Source organism: Leuresthes tenuis, unplaced genomic scaffold (assembly GCF_036924035.1).
Source record: "Leuresthes tenuis unplaced genomic scaffold, fLeuTen1.0.hap1 SCAF_15, whole genome shotgun sequence".
In the NCBI taxonomy this organism is placed as follows: domain Eukaryota; kingdom Metazoa; phylum Chordata; class Actinopteri; order Atheriniformes; family Atherinopsidae; genus Leuresthes; species Leuresthes tenuis.
Genome location: NW_027325369.1, coordinates 17,393,836 through 17,415,554, shown reverse-complemented (window position 1 = coordinate 17,415,554; position 21,719 = coordinate 17,393,836). Strand labels below are relative to the sequence as shown.

The following is a 21,719-nucleotide window of genomic DNA, read 5'->3' as shown; positions in this document are numbered from 1 at the left end:
CATTTTTTAGATTCTAAATATTTCTTATACATAATCATTATTATATCATAATTTTCTACTTTTTAGACAACCAGAGACGCGTAACAAAGGCAGAACGAGAGGTCATTTAGTTTGAAGGTAAGAAACGGAAGCTCTTCACTCAGCTAGTGCAGCTTGAGGGGTGTTGAATAAGGCGCTCATGCAGCTGCTTTATATTGGGGAAAGTAGCTCCAACGTCAACAAAAGCAACGCCTCAAAACCTCCCAACTGCAGTCGTCTTTAGAAAATAATGACCAGTGCTGAGTGGAACTAACAGTATGATCATATTGTTAAATTTAAATGAACAATACACTCTGCAATTATTAGATATGGACGCACAGCTAGCTAGCTAAAGTCGTACCATCTCAAATTAGCAAATTAATGTTAAGATTTTACATGTCTGTGTGGTTTCTTATATTTTCCGTGATGTCAGTTAGCTCAGAGGTTAACATAAATGTTTATGTATTGTCATACGTTTGTGGGAAGAGACGGCGTGGCAGACTTTTCATTTACTATTCACTAATCATTTAGTCTCCGTTTATAAACCTATTGTTTCTTGCATCCACTGTGTTTGTGTGTTATTAAAGTTGCTTCCTGTTCTTACAACTTGGGAACCCTGACAGGTGTTTATTTTGTCGGTTCAGGATGTACTCTGCTGTGTGTATCCCATTGAAACACGTTTTTGTTTGGGCGTGTGTGTTTTGTTTTCTGTGTCCAGGCATGTTTTCTCGCAGGTGGAGGTTCGGTTGGGACAGGTTCACTGATGTGGACCTCTTCGCTGACCGCCATGAGACAAACGCAGAGACTCTCTCTCAGGCCATCAGAGCTGCAACATCTCAGGAGCCGGATGCAGACGGCAGTGTGCCGTTTGGCCACCTGCGGGGCACTGTGGTTGGCCTCAGATATTACACAGGGGTGGTGAGGATCAGTCAGACGCTTCTTTTTCTCTGGTGCACACATTTCAAAGAGGATGCTGAACACCTCTTGGCACATTGTGCAGATACACACATGGAAACCTTGTAATCATTGGTGTTTTGCTCTCTGGACAGGTGAACCGTGGGGAGATGGTCGGTTTAGTGCGGGAGCCCCATAATCAGTATGACCGCAACGCAGTGATGGTTGCAAATGTTTATGGCAACCAGGTGGGACACATCAAGAAGGAGCTGGCAGCAGCTATGGCCTATGTCATGGACAACAATTTGGCTAAAGTTGAGGGGTGAGTTGTGATTGGCTTTTAATGTTCATTTTCACCAAAAAAAAAAAGAATAATTAAAACATCCTCCTCGAAATCTCACTCCAGTAGCAGTGACCCAACAGGGCTGCTTTTACAGCTTACATCTGTTTTTGTCATTATTTGATCAAACTATTCTCTCTTATTTCATATTCTTGTTCAATGTCGTTCAAAGTAACCCTTGAACTCGCATGCTCAGTGATTGCAGTTGGTTAAAACTGAACGGTTGTGGGCTTATGAGAACTTTGATGCACGTCCCAATGTCAGGATTGTGCACTCGGGGGCGAATAACACATTCACCATGCCAGTCATGCTGTCTTTCTGGGGGAAAGAAGAGAACAAAAAGGCAGTGAATGACTACATGGCACGTCGAGGCTACAAACTGAACACAGATGGAAGCGGACCAACAGGTATACCTACAAACACACCCAGCTTTCTGATCTCAGCTTCTGTTTACTGATGGAAAACCTTTGCTTGTGCTCTCAGGTACGAATCTGAAATCACAAGGCAGCGCGGGAGCTCAAGCATTTTCACCCAAAAAAGGTGTGACCATTCCACTAACTGCAGAGGAGGTAATTTTATCTAAAGTCCAAGGGTGTGGCAAATAGATTATACAGGATTTAGTGCAACGTTTTGCAGTTTGAAGCAAAGATGGCATATTTACATTTGTTTTAGTCTGCTTAGAAAAATCATGGTGCAACCAAATAAACTTGGACACGTAATTGTTAATGTTTGTTATTATGAAACAATAAGAGGGAGATCCGAATGATTAATTGGAATTTATTCAGTTTCAGATCTTTACTGTATCTAAAAGCATTCGTAAAAGCAAGAATTTCCTGAACAGGATGTGAGGTTAAATGTTGTCCAAAAAGAACATATCACTGTTAAAACAAAGGTTTAGTTGTCGAAAAAAGAGTATTGTTTGTGTACAAATGCTGTTCACGCTAAATGTTGACTCTGAAAACTTATGAAGCGACGGTGCATTTTCAGCCATTTTCTATCTATCTTCTCCTTCCAGCTAAAGAATGCGTTTGATAACCTGTTTGAAGGTTTGATGGAGAGCAAAGATGGGGAGAAAGAAGCAGCTGAGGTAAGTATTGAGTGTTTTTTTTTTAAAAAGCGGTCACGCCTCTTACAAAGCGTGCGTTACTTGCAGTCAACGTCTTACTGCAGCTTTGATATGAACATCCATCCGTCTTTCTCTGCAGTCTGTGGCTACTCCCCTCCTGCCTCACCAGAAGCAAGCGCTGTCCTGGATGTGTGCTCGTGAAAATAAATCTGCGCTGCCACCATTCTGGGAGAAGAGAGGCGAGTTGTACTACAACAGCCTCACGTGTTTCTCTGCCAAAGAAATACCAGAGAGGGTCCGTGGGGGAATACTGGCTGATGATATGGGAATGGTGAGTTACAAAGAGATTTGTTTTGTATATTTGCACCTACAGTCGCGTAAAAAAGAAAGAACAGCCTATTTCAAATCTAAGATCCTATGTGTCGGGACGTAATAAAAGTCCCGCAAGAATTAAAAAACGTCCATTAGAACTAAGAGGGTGAGGCTAATCAAATGCACTCCGTTAGTTTATTATCAGCAAGTGTGAACACGACTATTAAAGCAGTTTTTTTTAGGAGCATTCGGAGGTGTCAATGCGATTACCAAGGAGGAAAGACATCAGCAGTGATCTTAGAGAAGCAATTATTGCTGCCTAAAAATCTGGTTATAAGGCCATTTCCAAACTATGTGGAGTCCATCGCTCTACAGTGAGGAACATTTTTACACCAGTGGAAAACATTCAGGATGATTGACAATCTTCCCAGTAGTGGACATCCCAGCAAGATCACCTCTAGGTTACAGAGAAACTGCAGAAAACCCCAAGAGCTAAACAGAATAGTTCCGTATAATGACAGCAGTTGCATAAACTGTCGGATTTCTTAGTCGAAAATCATTGCCCATCCCTGGGTGTAATGTTCCGGTCAAAGTCCAGACCAAAAACAACTGCTTCAACTTATTGCTGATAAAGATGTTCTACAAGCTACTGAATCAGATATTTTAAATATATGTCCTGACACATAAAACCTTCAAACTGAAAGAGGGCATCATTTCTGTTTTACACAATTCTACGGTTTATAGAATGCATTTACTCTACACTGTATTTTGCTATTTTAATCATGTGCATATGATCTGAAGAACCTGGGTGTCATGTGATGAAACGCTGTGTCCAATGAATAAGACACAAGATTAAACTACACTTATTGATCTGAGTAGAATCGACCATCTGAGTGAATATGAATTGTCTTTCAGGGCAAAACTCTGACAACAATCGCTCTGATCCTCACCAACTTCCACAAAGGAAAGCCACTGCCTGTGGAGAAATGTGTAAGCAGCCCCGTTGTGTGCCTTTCATTCATTATGCAACATGAGAGACTATTAACTTCAACCATTACACCGTGTTTGCTGACATGTGTGCAGGAGGAGCAGTTTTCACCCAGCAAAGCTAAGCGTAAACCTCAGGAAGCCACCAAAGCAGAGGGTACTTTCCTCTTCAGTTTATTTACTGCTGCAGATTTGCTGTTTTTGTCCCGAGCCTTTCATTTATTTTTTTTCAGGAAGCAGCAGTGGAGGTGACGGAGCAGGGGCGAAAGCTGCAGCTCGATGCTCAAATCTGTAAGCATCTTTTTGGTTCAGCTGCCTTTTTTTTTGTCACTTTTTTCCTGTGTGTTTTAGCCCTGCAACGTGGATTATTTAAGTTTCATCTAATGTAAAACCTGTGTGTTTCTGTGGGGGTCAGTCCCAAGGAGGAGGTGATCTGTGTTGATCCAGCAGATGTGTTGGAGGTAACAGAAGAAAAACAGAAAAGTAAGAATTGATTCCCGCATCCTTCGCCTTTTATCTTTTAAATGTCTGGCACACAGTATATGTTTACTGTTTTTTGTTGTTGTTGTTGTTTTTTAAATCCTTTGACCTGATTTTTCTACCTACAGGTACAGAAAAAAAGAAGATGACACCCATCAAACGAAAACCCAGTAAAGGTGCCAGCCCAGAAATGATTGTACTTGTAAACTAAGGCACTAGCTACACTCATCTTAGACAGAAAACGGACCATTGAATGATTGGACACAACATATCGCAGTAATGTACTGTCCTAATCAGCATACGTTATGAATTCTTTCTTTATGGGTCTGCTTTCTGCACAGAAGGCCCAGTGTTGTTTGAGGATCTGGATTTTGCCGCAGCACTGAGCAGCACAACATCGGACACGGGCCCAAAGAAGAAGAAGAAAACTACTGAGAGGGCCGATCTCAAACAGAGTGAGTTAATTCATTTGCAGTTTGTCTGACATGCTGTCCTTACAGTGAAAGGACATTCAGTGACAGGAAAGTTGGAGTGTGTGTCAATGTCACCTACACTTTTGGACCTTTTTGCATGTGCAGACGTGGAATCCTCCATCACTGAACACACAGACGACTCATCAGCAAGAGCAACTCTCATCATCTGTCCGCTCTCTGTGCTCAGCAACTGGCTGGTAGGGACACGGTTTTAAAAGGAATGTGTTAACCACATTACATTACATTAAGCTACATGAGCTGGCGTGTGTCTGTAACTCCTCCCCTGTCTTTTGTCTATGCCGTGTGTGTGTGTGTGTGTGTGTGCAGGACCAGTTTGAGCAGCATGTGCATGCTCACGTGAAACTAAACGTCTATCTGTATTACGGTTCAGAGCGCAACAGAAGCAAGAAGTTTCTGTCCTCTCAGGATGTGGTGATCACCACGTACAACGTCCTCTCTGCTGACTTTGCGGTGAGTGGAGATGGGTCACACGTAAATCAGTGTGATCAGGGTGAAGCGAGGATGGTCACACTTTAAATAAAGAGTGGAGATAAACCGATGTGCGCAGTATGTATTTGGATCAACACAAACAACTAGCGGTTAATAAATGTCTGTCCTGAACCTGGGCTGCAAGTTTCAGAGATTTTGCTAATCTTTGTCCCCATTTAGACCAATTGCACATTAATGCAAGTTTAAACGGCACCTTAGGTCTTAATGTATTCATGACAAACTTGTTAATATGCTACAATGATTGTCTTCTAGAATAAGAGTCCTTTACATGGGATCAACTGGCTGAGGGTGGTGTTGGATGAAGGACACATCGTAAGAAACCCAAACGCACAGATGAGTAAGGCCGTGCTTGAACTAAAAGCTCAGAGGCGCTGGATTCTTTCAGGTACACTAGAACCCTGATACACTTACACAGCTCAACATATAAGCAGCAATACCTTTTGAAATATCTGTTCTGTGTTTATAATGGAATTTGTGTAACAGAAGATCAGTCTTTTATTACACGTGTGGTATACTGGGTCCCAGAAATTAGCCACCTCCCTGTGTTATGGCAGTTCTCAAACTTAGCCACATGGTGACAAAACAGTCAAATAAATAATTTCACTTGTATCGTATGTACTTCTCTCCATGTGGCTTAACATTTGCAGGTAAAACTAATTTGCTGACTTAACTACAAACGTTTAAAACGAAGCCTCATAAGACTATTTATTTCATTAGCTTAGCCTTTAGCGTTTTTCAGTAATCCAATTAACGTGGGCAAAATGATTTAAGTGTTACGTGTCGATTTCGTTGTTGCAGCTAAACAAGATCAGGCAGGCAGAGACAGATGTCCAGTTACTAAATATTTATCCACGCCTTCAAACAAGTCTGAATTTTTAAAGTTGTAAGTCATGTAAATGAAATACTATTTAAATTTTGAATTGAATTTAATCTTCAGCTCTTATCGCATTGGATCCCACATACTGATCTGATTGCTTTCAGCTGCTGTGATCAAGAATACATTAGCAAACATCACCCGATGGGAATGCTGATGGGGATTGAATATCCCGGGGATGTAGAAGGACTCGCACGCAGGTGTTAACATTTTTGTTTGGGGTCATTACACCCGTTCAGGTACTCCCATTCAGAACAGCGTGAAGGATTTGTGGATGCTGCTGGCCTTTCTGCGTCTGAAACCTTTCGATGTGAGAGAATGGTGGAACAGAGTGATCCAGAGACCGGCCACACAAGGAGACAGGGCCGGCCTACAGTGAGTGCTCACACAAGCCTTCGCTTCTACACTGCCACAATGTACCAAAAATACTCTAGAGGGAGCCATTTGTAATAAAAAGTGTGTGTGTGTGTGTGGAATTGTTGAGGTACAGTCCCTCTCAGTGCCTTCTATGTAAAATGTAATGTAATGATGCTATTTTACTTTGTCTATGCAGTATATATCTACTGCATTTCTCTACTAGAACTCTTTAAACTATTGTTAGGTCTTTGGCAAGTGAAGTGCTTAGTGAAAGCTTGTAATTTTGTGAAATTATTTGTTATACCAGCTCTAACCAGACGTGTTTTTAAAAGATAATAAAATAAATCAAGCTCTTGGTATTTTGTGCAGAAACCTTCAGACCTTGGTGAGGTGCATCACCCTGCGACGGACCAAGAGCAGCGAGGTGAATGGACGCCGACTGGTCTCGCTGCCTGAGAAGACGGTTTATGTGGAGGAAGTGGTGCTCAGTCAGCAGGAGAGGGAGGAGTATGAGCTGGCGCGCAACGAGGGAAGAAACGCCATTTGCAGGTATAGCGCGTGTCCGTGAACATAGTTAACAGCTTTGTAAGATTACCAAATAAGGGGAATATTTGTCACACTGCAGTTGACACGGTTTGATTTTACACTAAGAATGTTGCATTGTTTTTTTGCATGTGTGTTGATTTTGTAGATATGTGGCTGAGGGGACTGTTTTGAGGAATTATGCTGATGTGCTCGTCATCCTCATGAGGCTCCGACAGCAGTGCTGCCACCCTGATCTGCTGGCAAAAATGTCCTCCGAGTTAGGTAAAAGCTGCACTTTGATGTCAGCGATCGGATTCATGAGAGCAAAGCTTTTAAACGGACTCGCTCAAGGAGATTTCTAATTAGAATGACTTATTTCCCTGATAGACTGTGTAATTTTTCTCTGCTCTGCTGTCTCTGTTGAGCTCTAACGCGTTGTCATGAGTTGTCACGCGTTGTTCTGCCAGTGTTGCATCTGTGATTTCACTGATAAGAACATTTCCTCAACACAGCCACATTCCTTTGAGGAGCTCTAATAAGCCAAAATGAGTTGAAAGCACCTGAGTTTTGCATCTCTTTTGTAGCCCTTGGTGGGTTCTGTATGATAATGGGAAGAAACTGCAGTGATTGCTCCAACATCGTGCAGAATAGTCTGCAATCCTGTATTAATATAGGCAGCGTAGATTTCTCCTCTGATTTGAGTTGCTCATATTTGTTCACATTTTTTTTCCCCCTGGACGTCACCTGTAGGCGCTGCAGCAACACCTGCAGAGCTGCGGGAGCGTCTGATCGAAAAGCTGCGCTTGGTGTTGTCCAGCGGCTCTGACGAGGAGTGCTCTGTGTGTCTGGACTCGGTCCGTCTGCCCGTCATCACGCACTGTGCCCACGTTTACTGCCAGCCCTGCATCGCCCAAGTCATCAGCACAGAGCAGGTACATGTGCTGTCCTCACCGACGACACGCAGCCAACGAGTTACCTTTTATCGTTATTTATCGTTTATCAACTTCTTTTCCATTTGCCCTGCGCGTTTGCTTAGGAGAAGGCCCGGTGTCCTCTCTGTCGAAGTGAGATTAAGACCAGTGAGCTGGTGGAGTTTCCACAGGAGGGCATGGAAGAAGAGAGCGGTTCGAACTCTGAGAGGTGGAGGACGAGCTCAAAGGTACATTTCCTGCACACATCGAGGCTCAGCACTACCCATGGGATAAAAATAGTGAAAACTCTCTACAGAGCACTAAAATATGCAGAACACTGTTTTTAAACCATAAAAGGGAACTTCGCTCAAGGCACACATGGGAAAAATGTTCTTGGAATGACTCTTTTGCATTATTCTATCTACATCATTTATAGTTTTTATTTAATTATTTATTTTTGTACATTTGAACCTTTTAACATTCTGTTGAGAAAATAAAGTGTATATTTTAGATGGTACAATTTATTGAAGATCTAAATTTAGTTTAATCATTTGACTTTATGCTTAATCATGTACAACCTTAAGATCAACATAAGCCAACATTTGGTCACTTTTTGAGTGAGAATTTGGTGTTGAGTTGCGCAATGATCATGAGTTCAGTCACTCGTTAAAAATAGAACTACAGAGGGTCACAAGTATGACGTATTTAAGATCATTTTCAGATGTTCTCCTCATCTCTAGCAAGGTGGCAGTAATAGAACCTGACTTGACAAATGCGTTTGTCATCCTCTGACGTCGGTTTGTGTCCGTGCAGGTACAGGCGCTGATGGGAAACCTGCTCAGGCTGCGGTCGGACGACCCCAGCGTCAAGTATCTGGTCGTCTCGCAGTTCACACGCTTTCTCACCATCTTGGAGACTCCACTCAGGTAACGCACACGAACTCGCACACAAGAGGCGGTTTTGTCTGTTAGAGCTGAGAACGCTGCTCAGCCTGCTCAAACCATTCTTTCCGAATTGAATTATTTCAGCAGCCATGAAGCTTCGGGCATAGACAGAGAGTCTGTGTCTCAGTACAGGGACTGTTCTGTAGTTAAAGGGCAAAGATAACATCAAGCACTCGGAAACAGCAGGAGAACTGAAACTTGGTCTCACATTCCCCAGTTTTGATGAAAACAATGATCAGGCAACATGTTGAGAGCCTTGGAGAGACTATTTAGATCGTAGAGCTCAACAGAAAGAGGTTTAGGGGCGCATGAAACCAAACATTCCGGCAGAAGAGCACGATAATCTGTTCCAAAAATGATGCGGCTATTGAAAGCATCGACTGCATGTGATTTTTCTGAAATTAGTTTATTAAATTGTATCTCGTTACTGATTTATTTATTTATTTATTTATTTATTTTTCTGCCCTACTTCATCTTCACCAGAGAACACGGTTTCAGTTTTGTGCGTCTGGACGGCACAATGAACCAAAAGAAGAGGACCCAGGTCATCCAGGAGTTTCAGAGCTCCGCAGCAGACAGCCCCGTCATCATGCTCCTGTCACTCAAAGCTGGAGGGGTGGGGCTCAACTTGACCGCCGCCTCTCACGTTTTCCTCATGGACCCTGTAAGTATATATCCAAGTAGCGACCTCACAACCTCAACTGTTCACAGTTGGCCCCAGACGTCCATGTTTTCCCTGCGTTTGATTGTTTATAGCATTTTTTTTTTCCCATGTCAGGATTTGATTATATTCTAATTTTATCAGGGATTAATTCTTCCTTTAGTGTTTTGTGATTGAGGTGGAAGAATTTTTCCACACTTTTCCTCAGAATATTAACGAAAGAGGGGGGGCACAAGCTTCAATTAGACCAACATTTGACATGCATGATGACTATGTGACTTTTGTTGAGGCCGTCATCTAATTAATAAATTGATGGAGGATGATTTCCATCAGGGTCGGCATGGCTCCTGACTCTGGATAAATCTGCTAGAGGGAACTTTGCAGATGAGATCTAAACAAAGAGTGAAGTCTAATCATTGGAAGTTCTCAGATATAAATTCACTTGTGTTCACTGTGTGTGTGTGTGTGTGTGTGTCTGTTTGTTTAAGGCGTGGAACCCAGCTACTGAGGAGCAGTGTATTGACCGCTGCCACCGTTTGGGCCAGAAGAGAAAAGTTGTTGTCACCAAGGTTAGAAACCTGTAATATGCATTTGTACTCTAGTGTTATTACCTTTTAAGGAGCAGTTCTCTCATGTCTCATTGCTGGCAAGGTAACATACCTCCCTCTGCACTGTCAGTTGTACGTTTTACATTATGAAGACTGAATAACTGAAGGTGTTTGCACTCTGTCTTGTCCCATGCGTCTGTCGCTGCAGTTCATCGTGAAGGATTCAGTGGAAGAAAACATGGTGAAGATCCAGAGGCAGAAGAAGGACCTGGTGGATAAAGCCTTCGGCTCCACAAACACTGGCAGGAAAACCTCTCGTATCGATGACATCAGAGCTCTGATGGAGCTGTAGACGTCCAACAGTGGATCCGACACCTTTCAGGACGCAACTTAACGTCTCAGATTTGGTCAGCTGCGATGTAAAGCCTCTCATGTTTGTCTGGGTTTTTGATTTAAAGGAAGTTGTGCTTGAATGTAGAGCTGGCTTATAGATTTTTTTTTTCCAAGTTGCTCCCCTCCATTGTAAAGTGTGAAGAATAAATTCCCACCTGTTGTACAAGTTTATCTCCTCAAGTTGTCAGTAAGCAAAGTTGAACATTTGTGACAATGTTCAGGTTTGTTTTTGTTTTTTTTCTACTCCACATTAAAATGCCGACTGATGATCATTTCCGACACCGTAACTGACTTTGAATACAACTTTAAGGCGTTTTAGCACCTATATCACATTTAAATGTCACAGCACAGCTGGAGAATGGGCTTAGACTGAAAACTGCTGAGACACAAACAGGACCCCCCCCCCCATACGGAATGCATTCATTTCACCAAGAAGGGAAAAAAAAATTCTATATATGCAGGTATCAGCTATATCTGTTTTTGTCCGTTTAAATTCAGGTTATAACCAGATGAGAGAAAGATGTCATTTATGCTCTCGGACACTGTTCCACTGGACTACTACTCTACAATTAAGAGTAGTGACACTATACTTTACATTTTGGGGAATTAACAATACTAAGTTTAAACAATTGATGACGTGTCTTCTGTAGTGGTCGTGCTATACCTGCCAATGCAGTTTTTTTTTTTTATATGAAGCCTAAAAGACCAGACCTTTCTAAAAAAATGTATTTAGCTTCCATCTTAATTTCCAGTAAATGTCTTGTAAAGTATAATAAAACACGAGAGAATGAGAGTATTTGTTTTTTCCACAACTTTATTCTTAAAGAGGATGTACAGTTAACAGCTGGGAGACAGATGAGCATTAAACAATGTTACTACAATTATCCACATCCACATTTAAAATCTGTTTATGGGCTTCTCTTGGCTTCACCTGCCTCTTGTGGGAGTGTGGTTAACGGACAGAGGAGCGTAATGTAATAGCACACAGGTGGAGTAAAGTCAAGGAGGTGTTGGCCACAGGAAAGGTGGGACTGAAAAGAAATGTGTCACCAGCAGCAGTTACAGTAAGTGAGGTTTTGTAAACAGTGAACAGGCAATAAGGCAGCTGGTTACAATACAGAAGGGAAGTGATGAAACGGGTCATGGCACAAATACTGATACAAGTCGGGTGGAGATGTACATGCGAGGCATGCGTACAAGACGACAGACGGGACGTCTGGAGAGCACACTAGTGTTCAGTCCTATAAAAAATGACACACGAAACAGTCTACATCAGTTATAGATGTGGGCGGAAGCACTTCAAAGACCCCCGGTTTAACTGTGCCATGCAAATAAAACAACACCAAACGTTACAGAGCAGAAGTCACAGGGGGCCGGTGTGTGTCCGAGGCACAGATGGGGGTGCTGCTCTATGCACTCCTCTGAGGTGAAAACAGTCATTAAAGGGGGATCGGCGTTAATGACTGAAAAGGACGGCACGGTCTGCGAGAGGGAAGGGAATAAGTGGCTGCGTTTCTGCTTTAAAGTGGTTTAGAGAGGGTTTTACGGGGATTTATTGCGGATTAGGAGTCGCGGAAAATAATCTAGTAACGGATAATTGCAGTCACTGCCAGTTTCTGTTGAATTTTCCACAGGTTAGGGAGACTGAGGACTTCATTTCTATCAGATTCATAAGAAGAGGAACAGCAAGACATTTTTGGAAGCAGCTACACCAAGTTGCATTCTTGTCTGGAAGTTTAACGAGAAGAGGGCACAACTAACCCAAAAACCAACGAAGCAGCATGTGAACAGTTCAGTCTTTCATTCTTACAAACCTCAAGGGATAAATGTTTATTCCCCAGTGTCACGGTGTCAAATTAATGCGTCTATTGATTGTTGCGCACTGCCACAACATATTAAAGTTTAAAAACAGAATTCTCATTTATAAGCTCTGGGTTTTGTACATATTGCTCAAACTAGACAAACACTTTGAAAGCGAGTTTTAGAGCTGCTTGCATGTAGTCTTTGGCATCTTTGAACGGAGCCAATCTAGCTGTTTTCTGCACCCATTTGTGACCTCAGCACTTCATATATTGCTTTAGGATTGGCTCAAATCATTTTCTTCTCATCCAACTCTTAGCGAGACAACAATACAACCCAAAATGTCAAACTTTCAAACAGGGTAAATGAATCGTGGAGTGCATGGGAACATTGTTAAACTTTTACTCGCAACACGGCAACGGGATGCAGAGAGTGAAAGTTACACAGGCATTCGTCGAGCCACCTGCTCATCAAGCCCCTGTGTTTGAGTGGCGGCGAACCGCACGCCCCACCCTCACAGAGCTTCAGCTGGTGTCCATCACGCTCCCTGAGCAACACGCTACTTTAGGAAGGAGTCTAGTTTTCGCTTGATGTTGGCGAAGGAATCGTCACCCAAGTAGTCGATCTGGCCCGCTTCCCAGCGCTGCTTCCTCTCCTCTGATGAAATCCCCTGGGAGGGAGGAGGAGGAGCAGCAGCAGCAGCCTGTGGCTGCTCTTTCACGTCCACATGGAATTTATCCTGTGTTGAAGAGAGAGAATGAATGTGTCATTTAAAAGAAACCCTCAGATGGAATAGCCTCCCTGCTGTGCTCTTCCCTCAAAACACATTTAGTACGTGCAGGTATTTCACAGTAACTGTCAAGGTCCAAATATCAGATTTGCACACTTTCACAGCAGATATGATTCTCAGATACTGTTAACATACAAACAAACTGACAAAGAAGAAGTGCAAAAAAATCTATATATACACACACACACTGTAGGTGTTAAGCATCAAAGTCACACTAGTCTATAAATCTTTGATGGTTTTCCTGCCAACTAGTTGAGATATAAGAATATCAAGCTCTTGTGAGTATATCTCAAGGTTTGAAACCTTCAAATACTAGTCAAAGTTTTGACCGACACCATTGGGGGATAAAAACCGAAGCACTAATTCCTGCAGAGAACGCATGCAGTGGCTCTGTTATGTTGTAGGGGGCAGTTTGCTGACATGGTTTGGGTTAAGTTGTCCCTTCAGATGGAAGAATAATTTGAGTTCAATTTTCCCGTTTTGCGGAGCTTCCCAGGAAAATCCAGAGGAAAGTCGTTTTGGTTTAATCAGCAGCTGGCAGCTAAGGGTGGGTTTAATCTGTGATGATAGTCAACAACTGCAGCCCTGTAAAGGTTATCCCAGACAGTATTTCCTCAAAAATATCTTTTCAATCAGAAAGGCCATGATTTCAAGGGATATTTTTTTCTCTACCCCCAACAGGAAAGATTAGCTCCGCCTGTTGATCCAATTTGTTAAAACTAGATTGGTTCCATGGTTATGTTCAATTATTTTATATCAGCATGCTTTTTTTCCAAATAGTACCTGCCTCTTTCCAAACATTTTGCAGCATCGATCTCCCACCTGGGAGCAAACGATCACCCGATTAAAACTCGCTATTCAGTTTCTTTCAGGTCAACAATGCTCCCATCCATTGGTGCATGAGGGGTTTACCGATGGGCCGAATGAGTAGGAAAATTATACGAATCACATTCTGTGACCTCTCAACAGTCACAAGCGATCAACCAAATTGAAAACATTTGGAGATTTAGGATAGACGTCTTCTACGGAACTCTCAAAGCACTAAATAGGCAAATATATTTTGTGAGAATGTTGTTCCATTTGTCCAGAAAAGACCAACAGACTTGTAGAATTAACGCCAAGGAGCTGTTCTGGCAGCATATTTCCACACGTTTAGTAGCTCATCTACTCCCCATGCAAGCTAAATATTTCTCCTAAGATGAACTTCGAGGCTACACTCAGCTCGGCAACTCGGTTTTGTTGAGATTAGCGTTACTGTGCCAGATACATTGCCTGATAAGTTAATTCCTCTCATTCCAAGACAGATTGCTTAATAGTATCATCTTTAATGTCGCTGCATCAAGAATTCTGTTAAGTAATTGTTGCATATTGCCACATATCAGTTGAGTTTATCCCCACGCTACTTGAAAGTTACATTGAATTGACAGTTACAAAAAAAAAAAAAATAGATAGATAAAAATAAACAGAACATAGATTATACTGAGCCAATGGAAAAAAGAAGATGCTTTCTTCTCGTGCTTGCTTGTCTAAACTTGTAAGTGTGACACAACACAGCTGCTAGAAAAAGCTGTGGGTTTTGACAGCCATCTGTCATGTGACTAAGAACTATTTCACTACAGTGAAGTTGCCACAGACTGCATGGAAACTTCCTGCTGCTCTGAGGGGCTGCAGCGATGCTGAAGTCCTGCATGGTTCCCTGATGACAGGGAATTATTCATCCAGTGATGACACTGCTGAGAGGGACGACAAAACCAGCAGCAGCAAACTCGACTTTTGGCAAGTCGACTGGTGCCGAGGAATGTGGAACGAATCAACTTTTACTTGTTAGTCCGATAACTGCCGCTGTTTTATTGATTTATTTCCCCTTTCTTCCAAGAGCTGGAAAACAACTTTGGGGCTTCAGTGCGGTACTTTCCCCTACTGGTAACCACACACCGTGACAGATTGCAGGCTTAAAATACGAAAGAGATGGAGAGGCACCAGGCAATTAGGTTATTTCGACACAGTTGGGACGTAACGATTATGCAACATGCAACAACAGATAAACACCTTCACAGCAGTCCTCGTAAATTTTTCATGTCTAGCGTATCCACCCCACCCCCGGCACTCCTCTTCCCCACCCCCTACACACACACACACACACACACAATCCAACACCACAAATGATCACCTACATCACTGCTCGGGTCTACGAAGCCACTGTTGAAGGGAGAGTCCCCGAAGGCCTTCTGCAGTAAAGGCAGCACAGATTTGGCGTACAGCTGCCACCACATGAGCAGGTAGTCGGGGTGCAGCTGGTCAGGCATCAGAGAATGACCTCTGACCTCACCTCTCTGAGCATCGTAGGAGTAGTTCCATGGCTTCACTTTCCCAAGGAAGTGCACCACCTTTGCATCGTGGCCGTACCTGCAAAAGAAAAAAAACACAAAAAAAGAACAAGTTGAGGGCAGGATGGCAAAGAGAACCCGTGGGTTATGTACCATAACTGACTGGGCAATTTAGTGATTTATGAACACCGTCTTCCTTCGAAGAATAATTAACAGGATTTTGTCATTCGTGTAAGCGGCTACTTAACTTAATTAACTACCATCTGAAACGTTGTGACGTCTGCCTGTCGTTCGAACAAGTGGATGCACAACGGTTACCAAGAAAAGGCACCGTTAACATTATAAAAGGGTGCATTTTAAAAACCAACATCTTTTCATAATCCTAACCCAGTAGCTTTGTTGCACAAATCTAAAACAGGGTGAAAATAAAAGTATACAATATGATCAAACTGGGAGTGGAAAATCAATACTTCCACAAAATGTCTCAAACCCAAAACAGCTGGGTGAAAGTCCTGTGACGTAAACTTCCCATTTTGCCTGCAAGCAGCAGTCATTAGTGAAAATGGGGTGCTGCCACCCCTGAAAGCAGAGCTTTACACACAGATTTTATTTTATTTTTTTTAAACTGATAGCAAGAATACAGTAATGTAACTCATACAAACTATATAAACAAAATCAATGGTCTGGATACATGTAGGACTTACAGTTTGAGTATAAAAGATCGGCAGTTAAATTTACCACTACAAGACAAGTTACCTGAACATTAACCACTTGCATCACTCAGCACCTTAATTATTAGTTTCCGTTCATACTTTAATACTGAAACAAACTTCTCAAAAAGACACATTGAGTGCGGATTTATAAAAACAAAAAAGAAAACTGTGGCGAAGTTTGTTCTCCTCAGTCTTGTAAATGAACAGCTCCCAGTCAAAGACACACAACCTTTGAACTGACCTTAGACTGGCTTAAGGCTCCAAACCAACGCACGTGTCACACGGAAAGCTACAGAAACAGCTGAATACGACAAAGGGAATAAAGACCGGATGTGTGTGTACTGACTGTTTGAAAGCTGGCAGGTAAGAGTAGATGGCGATACTGCTGAGGTTGTAGATAAAGGGAAGGTGCTTGGAAATATCTGCCGTTGCCCAGGTGTTAAAGAAACTGTTGAGAACCCCCTGATCTCCACCTGTAGAAACACACAGACACAATTTAGCTTTACAAAAAACAATTTAACACCTTGAAATACACGAATATGCATTCGTGACAGAACCGAAACAAGCTCATTCATCAAATTATCTTATTGGCTTTGTTAAAATCATTCTTCTCCTTCCTTTTCAGCAACACCTCCCTGATGCAACTGCTCCCCCGTCAGTGTTGACATACAGTCTATACACACCACATAACAGGCCGCACACGAATGATCGACATATCAAAGACATTCAGTACATTCCCGCAAGACTGTCCTTTCTGACATGTAAAAATAGAAGCTGAGAAGAAGCGATGACACCACATGTGTGCGAGGATGCTTCAAAAAGTACATAACATGAAGTGAAACAGAACTCCGTGTAAAGAGATCAGTCAACACATCACAAATGTCGAACGCGTGACCTTGAAGTGGAATATTATATATCTATGTAGTTATGGCTCATGTTTACACCACCCAATCACAGCGAGAGCTTTTAAACAGAAGCAGATTGTAATCATATATTTTGCAACCTGTACCGCTCTACTTTAGGAGCAGAGAGGCAGTCCTGTTAAGTTTCTGTAACCATAGTGAAGCGAGGCAAGCTTTACTTCCTCTAATGTTCCCACAAAATGCCTGCTACAAAACGCATGTATGCCAGTTTGTATAATCAAGGACCACATGGGGTAGATCGTTTTATTTGCGGTAGCTGAATCGGGCTGACTGAGGTGATGCAAAGTCACACACAGCTGTGTTCGAGCAGCCTTTCACTCGTGAGCTCTAGTCCAGAAATGGCTTCCAGTTTTGAGTTTGCAGTTTGTGATCCGTTTGACAACGAGAGACATTTGCAACGACAATGGAACATGTCTCGTGACCAGAATTTGCCACAAAATACAGACCATAAAACTGTGCGCGCACACACACACACACACAGGCAGAAATATGCACACACGTAACTTTTACAAAGTAAAAGTTGGCTGCAGAGAATCTGGTTTTTTTTTGTTTGTTTTTTTAATAAATGTCAGTTATGGAGAAACAACTACATACAAAAACCTAATTTCCACACCGATTTTTTATGGATGTAGGAAAGCAACAGTAAAGACAACAACAGTCAAAAGATTCAACTTGAACTTATTCAGTTAATTTCAAGCGTGTAAACAAAATAGTCATAAAACAGTGCTCCTAAACTTTTGATTGGTACCGAATAAGTTTCACCAGGAAGCTTCGTGTTTTCATTACAACAGGAGAGCGTGTTCAGAAGTATGCCAACTTTAGATTGATTTAGATTGATGTAAATGACACTAAACAAATTTGAATTTTCATTATTCTTAAAAACCAATAAGCAGCAAGACAACATGCAAGTATTATTCAGTTTCGTGGGAATTACATTAAATGAGACAAATATTAAAGTTCTAAAGAACATTGCTGGTTTTTGTATGATCTGTGTGTTAATTCTTATAAATAACTGCTGGGTTTGATCCGTCTCCCAACACTCACCGTCAAAGCTGCCATTTTCGCTACAGAACGTCAGCAGCTTTTCGTGCGTCTCATTGGACGGTCTGAAGACAAACACGCCAGAGTTGAAACAATCTGGCCAACCGGGATCTGGAGCTGCAGACAGCTCCTCCCTCTCAAAGAGTTCGTCTATGTTGGACAGCACCTGGATACATAAAAAAAAATTAAATAAATAGATGCTACTTACTTCCTCAGATTTATTTAGAATGATCTGTGTAAAAAAAATACAGCAGTCTGAGGCAGAAAATATGACACTCTTCATTCTGCACAGTGTGGGTCATTGTCCATGATCAGTCTCACCAGTGTGTCTGCATCCATGAACACACACTTGCTGTATTGTGTGAGCGTCCAGCAGTGCAGTTTGGTGAAAGTCACACCCAAGTCGGGCCTCTTCATCAAGGCGAGATGAGCCGAATCTCCTGAATCCATCAAATGCACCACACGTACCTCATCGAAAAGGGAGCGGAGTGTCTCTCTACAACACAGAAAGCAGGACTTGTATTCGCGTAAATGCTGGACACGGTGAATTGTGCTTTCAAAGGCTAAAGAGTTGCGAGTTACCTGCAAGGCTCTGCAACATGAGGTCCTATGAGTACCACCAGTTTCTTGGTTGTGTTGTGGTTTCGCAGCGACTGGCCGAGGACCATCGCTCCTTTGGCATAGCTGTCATTTGTGGCCAGAGTTACAAAAGCTTGGTCTGCTTGGAAAAAAAAAAAAAACAACAAAAACACACATTAGCCACATGACAAGCATGCATTACCATAAATTTCATGATTTCATGTCTCGTTTGTCAAACTGTTTCAGTCCCAGGCACAAAAAAACGATAAATAAATAAATTTACCTGCTCTTTAAAGTCACTTCATAGCTTTAAATAGGGATGCGTCATATTTAATCATGGCATTTTGGATTTTTATACTAAAGCGATCAGATGGCAAACATACAGAGCAGTAGCCAAACGGATCTTTTAAATTCTATGCTCCCTTTAAAAACTGAGATACAACACAGCTTTGTCATTTCACCATAACAGCAAGCAAGAACTAGTCATGGTGGCTAATGATGGCTCATTTTCTAAAAGTGCTTCTGCTTGTTGCTTTCGTTGGCCTGCTAAAGTAACGGATTACCTATTAATCATGCCGGAGTTTAAGATAATCAAATACACACCAGATAGGTAAACCCCCATGACTCTCTTGTAGAGCTATTGAGTAAAACTCAGTGTCAGATGGGCTCACGCTGCACATATAAAACACAGCAGAGAGCGAGTAATGTTGTTGTGACACCAAAGCAGGCATCAAGCCAACAAAGGGGGCGTTCATCAAGCTCAACGCTTCAGTTGTTGGGGGCTTCTGGGAAACCCGATCCGTGTCATAGTGTCGCGCGGTTGCTAGGGTCTGATTCAAGGAACTATAAATCGACTATCAAAAGGCCAGAGTGCAAGAGTAAGACCCCATTTGCCGACAAAGCAGGGTACGAAGCATGTGCTGAGTTCCCACAGTTGTATCCATGGCTACAAAAGCCCCATCCCCCCACGCACCTCCAAGTGGAGATGAGACAAATACGCTCTGGTATGAGCGTTTAAAATAAATGTGTGTCATCTTAACATATCCTAAAGAGAGATAATATACAATAAAAAAAATGTGTGAGTCATGTACATTGAATTTAAAAACCTTTATCTATGCACCAGTTTTATAACATAAAATGCATAAAACTACACTTTTACCCACATGCTTTGAACATCTAAACTGTAGCTTTAGCACCGCTGTCAAACACTAAATGACTAAACTCTAGAGGCCTTTTATAGTGCTGAGAACAAAAAAGAAAAACTAAAATAGGAGGCCATGCAAAGTGGCACGTCCACACTATGAAATGACTTTGTCAAGTTCTTAAAACAAACACATTACCTAGGAAGTTAATAGGTCTTCTCTGAAAATAAAAGCATGGATGAATTATTAAAAAGTGATTTCATTTGTTGGGGAAAAGCCACGAATCATTCAAACAAACAGCACGATTGATACATTTTCAGCCCTGACTTCAGTTTGTTTTTCCCCCCAAAGATGTTAGTTTCATAACATAGGTGCTCTGAGGGGCCATCAAGGTCAAACTGATCTTACAGGTTTTTTTCCCCCCACTGCCCTTGTAAAAGTACTATGTCAGCAGCTAGCAATCTTTTCATAGCTTTACTCACCTTTTTGGCTTTTTGATGAAACCACGTGCACAATGCAGTCAAAAAAAAACAGTGAAAAAGGCTCACGAATGACCAGTATCAATACATATTAAATTTCTCTGGTCAGATTAGTCAGTAAATATGTTCACCACTAGTTTTTTTTTTTTTTTTTTTAACTTTGCACTGACAATTGTACACTTAGAAACGTCCAATCAGCCACAACAAGCAAAGCACCTGCCTAATATGAAGGTACTTCTGCTGCCAAAACAGCTCTGGCCCCCCGAGGGCATGGACATGTGAGGGTGTCCCATGGTGTCTGGCACCAGGACCATTGATCCGACCCTTTTTATGGCTTTGTTGCGTTTCCAGGCCCATCCTCTCGTTGCCTGAATCCGACCGATTTATAAAGTTTGGAGGCCACGTCAACGCCTTGGGCACTTAGTTGTGTAAACAGACGTCTGAGAAATAAAACCTTCAAACCACACAAAAGCGCCTCAAGCGAAGCTGTAATGCAAGCGTCACCGTGCAAGAATAGTTTGTCATTTGTTTCCTGGCTTTAACTCGTGTCTGTACTTGGCAGCAACTATGAAACCAGTTATTGCAGGTGATTTTCAGCCTCTCTGCCGATCATCAGTTGGCAATCTGAGCCACTTCCTGTTGCCAGCACACATTTGGCCTTTAATGATGATGTAGACTCAGTGAGTGTTGCTGCCTGGACTCAACCATACAGATCCACCAAAAACAATGTGGCTAAATGTGCTTCTTCTTCTTTTCCCTTTTAGGTCTTTGACCTTTGCCTAGCCCTCACTTATTGTAACCCACGTCAAAGCTGGCTGAGAACATTTGGGCCGCATCAGGCCAGTATTGCACATGTCATGACCCAAGTTAGGCCCAACTGATGACCTGCAGGCCGCGGAGGAGCCGTTCAACACCTGTCAGCGTCATACCTGAACCAAAAGTGTCTAAAGTAGCTCAGATCAACAGCAAATTGGTCTGCCATGTGGGTAGGAGTTAGACTGAAAACTGAACTCGTGTGAGACTTTGGAAAACTTATCATTGAATTGTAAACCACCCCATGCTGTCATCCTCTATCCGTAAAGAACTAATACATATATATATATATATAAGTTTTTTTGTTTTTTTTCAAGCGCCTTGTTAATTGGTTGACTGGCTGTATTGGACATTTTATTTCTAAATTTGAGACCGGATTTGCTGCATTTGATTGTCGCCAGCCTTGCTTCGGTTCAAACCGCTGCAGCGGCTCATGGCATCAAACACCACAACCTGCCTAAACGACCCCGTGAAGTAAGCGCATTATCGAGCGAACCTACTCGCTTAGTCTATGCGGACCGAGCGCTGCGGCAGGTGCTCTCGGCGGCGCTGAATAAATTCGCGATATTTCGGGGGTGACAGAGACCGTTCGCGCAGCTCTGGTCCGGTCCGGAGAGGCCGTGTTCCGGTGTCATTGCGGCGGCCGCAAGAGTCGACTGAGCTTCTTTGGGTCTTACCCGACATGATGCGCTGAGGCGAGTCCACCCGAGGGTCGGGGGTCGAGATGGGGCAGCTGGACGGTTTGCACTGCGAAGGGCAGAGACGCAGCAGCTGGGAGCAGTCCAACACAGGAATTAAAGCCCACATTTTCCGGGTCAT

The 21,719-nt window shown here is 42.5% G+C and overlaps 2 protein-coding genes across 4 annotated transcripts; one reads left to right on the top strand and one right to left on the bottom strand.

The window, feature by feature from the left end:
- Positions 1-172: 172 nt before the first annotated feature.
- Positions 173-10,957, top strand: hltf (helicase-like transcription factor). 2 transcript variants are annotated; one of them, XM_072365262.1, is made up of 25 exons: positions 173-294; positions 737-936; positions 1,068-1,234; positions 1,517-1,659; positions 1,736-1,821; positions 2,268-2,339; positions 2,458-2,649; positions 3,546-3,620; positions 3,714-3,774; positions 3,851-3,908; positions 4,033-4,100; positions 4,232-4,273; positions 4,439-4,552; positions 4,676-4,767; positions 4,898-5,041; positions 5,333-5,465; positions 6,194-6,329; positions 6,681-6,860; positions 7,003-7,118; positions 7,587-7,768; positions 7,873-7,995; positions 8,561-8,673; positions 9,175-9,355; positions 9,841-9,921; positions 10,109-10,957. In XM_072365262.1, the coding sequence occupies exons 2-25, from the start codon at positions 739-741 to the stop codon at positions 10,250-10,252; spliced, it is 2,901 nt and encodes a 966-aa protein (XP_072221363.1). In that variant the 5' UTR covers positions 173-294; positions 737-738; the 3' UTR covers positions 10,253-10,957. The 2 variants fall into 2 exon arrangements, with proteins under 2 accessions (XP_072221363.1, XP_072221362.1); XM_072365261.1 differs by having other exon boundaries at positions 174-294; positions 4,226-4,273.
- Positions 10,958-11,106: 149 nt separating this feature from the next.
- On the bottom strand, positions 11,107-21,719 carry LOC140270222 (glycogenin-1-like). 2 transcript variants are annotated; one of them, XM_072365333.1, is made up of 7 exons: positions 21,578-21,719; positions 18,470-18,608; positions 18,209-18,383; positions 17,891-18,053; positions 16,270-16,396; positions 15,058-15,289; positions 11,107-12,832 (listed from the first exon to the last, which is right to left on the bottom strand). In XM_072365333.1, exons 1-7 carry the CDS (start codon positions 21,717-21,719, stop codon positions 12,653-12,655), a joined length of 1,158 nt encoding a protein of 385 aa, XP_072221434.1. In that variant the 3' UTR covers positions 11,107-12,652. The 2 variants fall into 2 exon arrangements, with proteins under 2 accessions (XP_072221434.1, XP_072221435.1); XM_072365334.1 differs by having other exon boundaries at positions 18,470-18,605; positions 21,578-21,715.